Source organism: Eptatretus burgeri, chromosome 8 (assembly GCF_056783735.1).
Source record: "Eptatretus burgeri isolate ZD-2024b chromosome 8, Ebu_testis_v1, whole genome shotgun sequence".
Taxonomy (NCBI): domain Eukaryota; kingdom Metazoa; phylum Chordata; class Myxini; order Myxiniformes; family Myxinidae; genus Eptatretus; species Eptatretus burgeri.
This window is the reverse complement of record NC_140968.1, coordinates 97,541,593-97,546,224: the sequence shown is the minus strand read 5'-3', so window position 1 is coordinate 97,546,224 and position 4,632 is coordinate 97,541,593. Positions and strand designations below refer to the sequence as shown.

At 43.5% G+C, this 4,632-nt stretch overlaps 1 protein-coding gene across 1 annotated transcript in view; it reads right to left on the bottom strand.

Moving 5' to 3' along the window:
• Positions 1-4,632, bottom strand: part of LOC147022344 (uncharacterized) — a 44,326-nt gene that overhangs the window by 3,640 nt on the left and 36,054 nt on the right. The window contains exons 6-9 of the mRNA XM_085890496.1: positions 4,361-4,558; positions 3,922-3,935; positions 3,249-3,374; positions 3,030-3,137 (exon numbers count right to left, since the gene is read on the bottom strand). Of these exons, the coding sequence (XP_085746622.1) occupies positions 3,030-3,137; positions 3,249-3,374; positions 3,922-3,935; positions 4,361-4,558 (446 nt within the window). The remainder of the gene's footprint in view (positions 1-3,029; positions 3,138-3,248; positions 3,375-3,921; positions 3,936-4,360; positions 4,559-4,632) is intronic.

The window sequence follows — 4,632 nt, the reverse complement described above, 5'->3', positions numbered from 1 at the left end:
GCTGGCCTGTTATTGCTCCCATCTGAACCCCTGACTCATGATGTAGGTTCAACATGGGTTTGAATCCCATGAACCATACGTTTGTCCATTGTGTACCAAGTGTTCTTGTAATTTATGTGGAGGTACACCCTTGTCTATCGGAATGTCTTGTTAGACCATTGTAAAAAAAAATAAACCATGAAAATCTCCCGACTCAAGCCAAGCAGAAAACGAAGTCTATGGCTGAGATTGTCATTACATCATCACAGGTGACACATTCACACGCATCACCTATGCCAATGTGACCTTCTGCTAAACAAACAAAAAAAAAAAAACTCAAAGGGAAACTTTTGTCCTTGATAGGAGGTTCATCGTTTGTGCTAATTCATGATAAGGAAACAATTTACTCAAGGATGATTCACTTTATATTAATTTGGCTTGATAAAGATATTCCAAACCTTTGTTCAGGCAATATCAGCATTTGTTCACAGTGCATTCAATGATGATACTCAAGATTATTATTACGCAAACTTCCCTCTTCAGCTTATAATGGCGTACACATCCTTCATCCAGCTCCCCAAATGTGTTCAGGCCTACCGCTACTTCCCATCTTACCTACCTGAGGTCTTGGAATCCAAGGCCCTACATGTCATTGGAACCTCAGGTCAGGAAGGTGGTGAGTCTGGAGTCTGTTTCTTGCTCAACGTGGGCAGGTTGGTGCCCTTGCGATTGTTTTTTAACCACTCTATTCTGGTTCTACTCTTGCTGCCCTCTCACCCCTCTCTTGCCACCCAGGTTGCACAAGTTATAGAAGTAACCCTTCCCTTGCCTGCAAACTCAACGATCACCTCCATTCTTTCATAACACTCTTCACTCGTGGAACGGTCTTCTTGACGCCATCGTCTCGAGTCCTTCACTACAGGATTTCAACGACACTTCCCACTCATGCCACCTCATGGTTTCTCCCTTTTCCACCAATGAGCTTTACTCCAGCTGCTGAGGTCTTGTTCCCATACTCTCATCATACGGCGGTGCATCTGTTTGTTGTTGGCCCACTGTTTCCCCCCTTTGTTCTATTTTGTCAGCTGATCCTGTATCCCCCTGTCATTCTGCTCTTCCATGTTCCTCAAAACTGACCTGTAAAAAAAATAAAAACTTTCCTTTCGAGCAAATATTAATCCTTCATGTACCTTGGTCAGTCAATCCATGCGCTTATACTGAGATGGGCATTTAGGATCAACTCTCTGGTTAAAAACATAATAAATAAGCATTAAAGTCCGTTTCGAGCTTGCTCGGTCTATTTCAAGCTAAACACAAAGGAGAGGAATTTATTTATTGCATAAAATACACTGAATGCTGAAATGTCTGTCCACAAATATGTTATTACCTGATTATTGATGGATTTTAATGGCACGTTATCAAGGAAAGTCAGGTGGCCTTTGCAACTTTGTCGTTAAAATATCAGGAAATTGATTTCTTTGTTTGTTTATCTATGCATTTTCAAAAGTTGAAGTTGCTTTTTTGTTTTTTCTTACAAGGATACACAATATGAAGACTTTGCGCCAAAGGATGCCTTTTGGCTGGTGATCTTGCCCATGCTTCATTTATACCCCATTATTACCCCACGCACACGAAGCAAAAAGCGGGGTTAAGCAATTGGTTCACTTCTGTTTGTCTGTCCGTCCCTCTGCCCACCAACATCAGTTTATGATCAAGGAACAACTTATTACCTTTGCAAACTTTGTTGCGAAGGTTATGTGTTGATCGCTGTGTATTTAATTATTTATTTGTGAATATGTGTGTTTGTTTGTTATTCGCATAACTCCAAAAGTATTGAACTGAATCGCAGCAAATTTGGTGGGATGATTGGTTATTATCCGAGGACCATTTGATTAGATTTTGGGAGCGATCGGGTCAAAGGTCAAGGTCATGAAAAGGTCAAAATCGTCTTTTTACCATAGCGCGGTCAATTTGTATCCAATTTGCATGCAACCAATGCCAAAATGTTGTGAATTCAATGCCCAATCTTGTGATATACGATATGTCACAGGAAATTTAATGTTTTTAAGCCATCATAACACATATTAGATGACAGATGTGGTATGGGATTAAATACCCTTACAATCAACGGTTTCTGGGGGGGGGGGGGGCGGGGGGCAAAATGTAGCGTTGGTGAAGGTATGCGCTCCACTGAGTGCCTGTTCTAGTTTAAATTGAATATTATATTTAGAACACAAATCAGAACATGAGTAGGAAAACAAGTTTACCGTTTTATCGTACATTGGCTCTGAATTTGTTCAGATCACACATCCTCAGAGAGGAGCGAGATAAAATGTTTACTCCGTCCGCCTGCCAAGCAATCAAACAAAATTTAAAATCATGGAAACGTACTGTTTTTTTAAGGATCTCATAAAGGACACAAACAACAGGCACGAATAAGTAATGTAATGTGTTCGATAATGTGGTGTAAAAGACGCTGCATCAACGGCGGTAAACTTCTGCAATTAATTGTTTTACACGACCTTTAAACTCATTATTTTATTTAAATTGAATTGTAGATTTGAACACTGCGTGGGGTAAGGTGTTATATGAATGCTCCAGTTTTAAATGGCTTCTTAGAAGTTGCGGAAGTGCTTGGCGGCGAGATATACGGCGAGTTATTCCCGATTGAAGCCGCTGTACTTTCGTTCTGTTCATTTCGGCATTTTAGAGAAGAAAGCCAGTGGACGCCAGTCAGCATCGATGAACTTGTGAAGGGCTGCACCCACCACAACATCAGACACATCTTCCATTAGGCATGTTGACCACTCTGGCTTTGGATGAATCAGAAGTGAGGTGTTGGCCATTGCGTCTTTGATGGTGTGGAAGTATGACGAGGTTGGCTCCAATCATCGGAACACTACAGGGTCCTTACCAGTTGTGAGTAACTCATTCAGCGGCTACAGTGTTGTGGCAGTGTTTGGAATAAATTGATCGTAAAAGTTGACGAGGCCCAAAACTCGCAGTTTGCATTGCGATGACAGAAGCAGGAAATCTTGAATAATCTGCACCTTATCTGCGAGCGGACGGATGCCTGAGCAGTTAACACAGTGGCCAAGGAAATTCATCTCCGGAACGCCGAATATGCACTTTGTTGGATTGATGACGATGCCGAAGTCCTGCAAATGGGTAAAGAGGAAACGTAGGTGCTCCTGATGTTCTTCTGCGGTTGTGCAGGTGATTAGAATATTATCCATATCCACATAGCAGAAGTGTAACCTCCAGAGCACCTGATCGATAACACGTTGAAAGGTTTGTGCGGCATTGCGTAGGCCGAAAGGCTTCTGAAGAAATTCCAACAGGCCGAAAGGTGTGGTGACTGTTGTCGTCAGGATGTCATGTGGATCCATGGGAATCTGATGATATGCACAAACTAGGTTAATTTTGGAGAAGATTCTAGTGCTATCGAGTGTCGTGGTATGGTAAAATCCCGAATGTGTGGAATGGGGTAACGGTCTGGAACAGTCACGTGTTTAAGGACTGGTAATCCTCACAAGGAGACCAATCCCCAGGTGTCTTTTGAGGTACCATGCGTTGCGGTGAAACCCAACTGCTGGACGATGCTGGATTGTAACGTATAGTCAAACTCCTGGTGGGCGATACATAATTTATCAGGTGCTAGTCGGCGAGCACACACAAAAACAGTGTGTTCCATGATCTCGATGTGATGCGTGACCTAGTATTTCGTGGGCTGGATTGTCACCGATGGGCACGTTATGGTCGGGAAGTCCGAAAAGATTTTCTGAAAAGGGCACGTGGGCGTGGATGGAAGACACGTGATATTCAGCGACAAAATGGTGGATGCTTTACCGAGAACATGAAGCTGTGTTGAGGCATCCAATGGACGGCGATGATTGACATTGACGAGGAGATTGAAATGACGCAAAAAAAATAAAACCGCACCCAGGATGGAGTATCTGGTGTCAGCAATAGTAAACACCCACAGAAATGAGCAACACAAACTCAAATCAAGCTGGAGGAGACGTTCTTCAAAAGTAACAATAGCACTGTTGTTTGGGGCATGTAATGAATATTCCTGTCGATTTTTCTGTTCAATGGCAGACGGCGACACAATGCTCACCTCTCTGCCCCTGTACGCACAAGAAAACTAAGTCCGCAAGTCTGATCCACGAGAAAGAGAAGGCGACCGACATATGACCCAAGTGAACTTGTCACCATTAATTGTGAGCCTCGTCGTTTCCCTGCGGCTGGTGCAAGGACTGTGGTCTACACTGATGAACATTAGCACCGAAGGTCATGTGGTACCAACAACAATCTGGAGTGTTCACGGAAGGTGAAGGCAAATGGTAGCTCGAGGTGTGGCATTTTTCTCTGTTCCTACAAGGGGTATCGGAAAACAGGAACGACTGGCGTTGCACAGCATGGCGCTCCAGAATGAGCTTCTTAAGGTCCACCATTTCAGATTCTCGTTGTGTGACGTGCTGTGGTGGAGGTGTCACATGAGCTACAGTTGGTGTAATGGCATCATTGACATGATTAACTAGATCCACAGTGGTGGGTAGTGTCAGCTCTGCGTTAGCTGCATGTGTCATGCGGATGTGTGGTGGTAAAATGTTGAAACAACTCATGGGGGTGCTCAGGGGTCATGCGCTT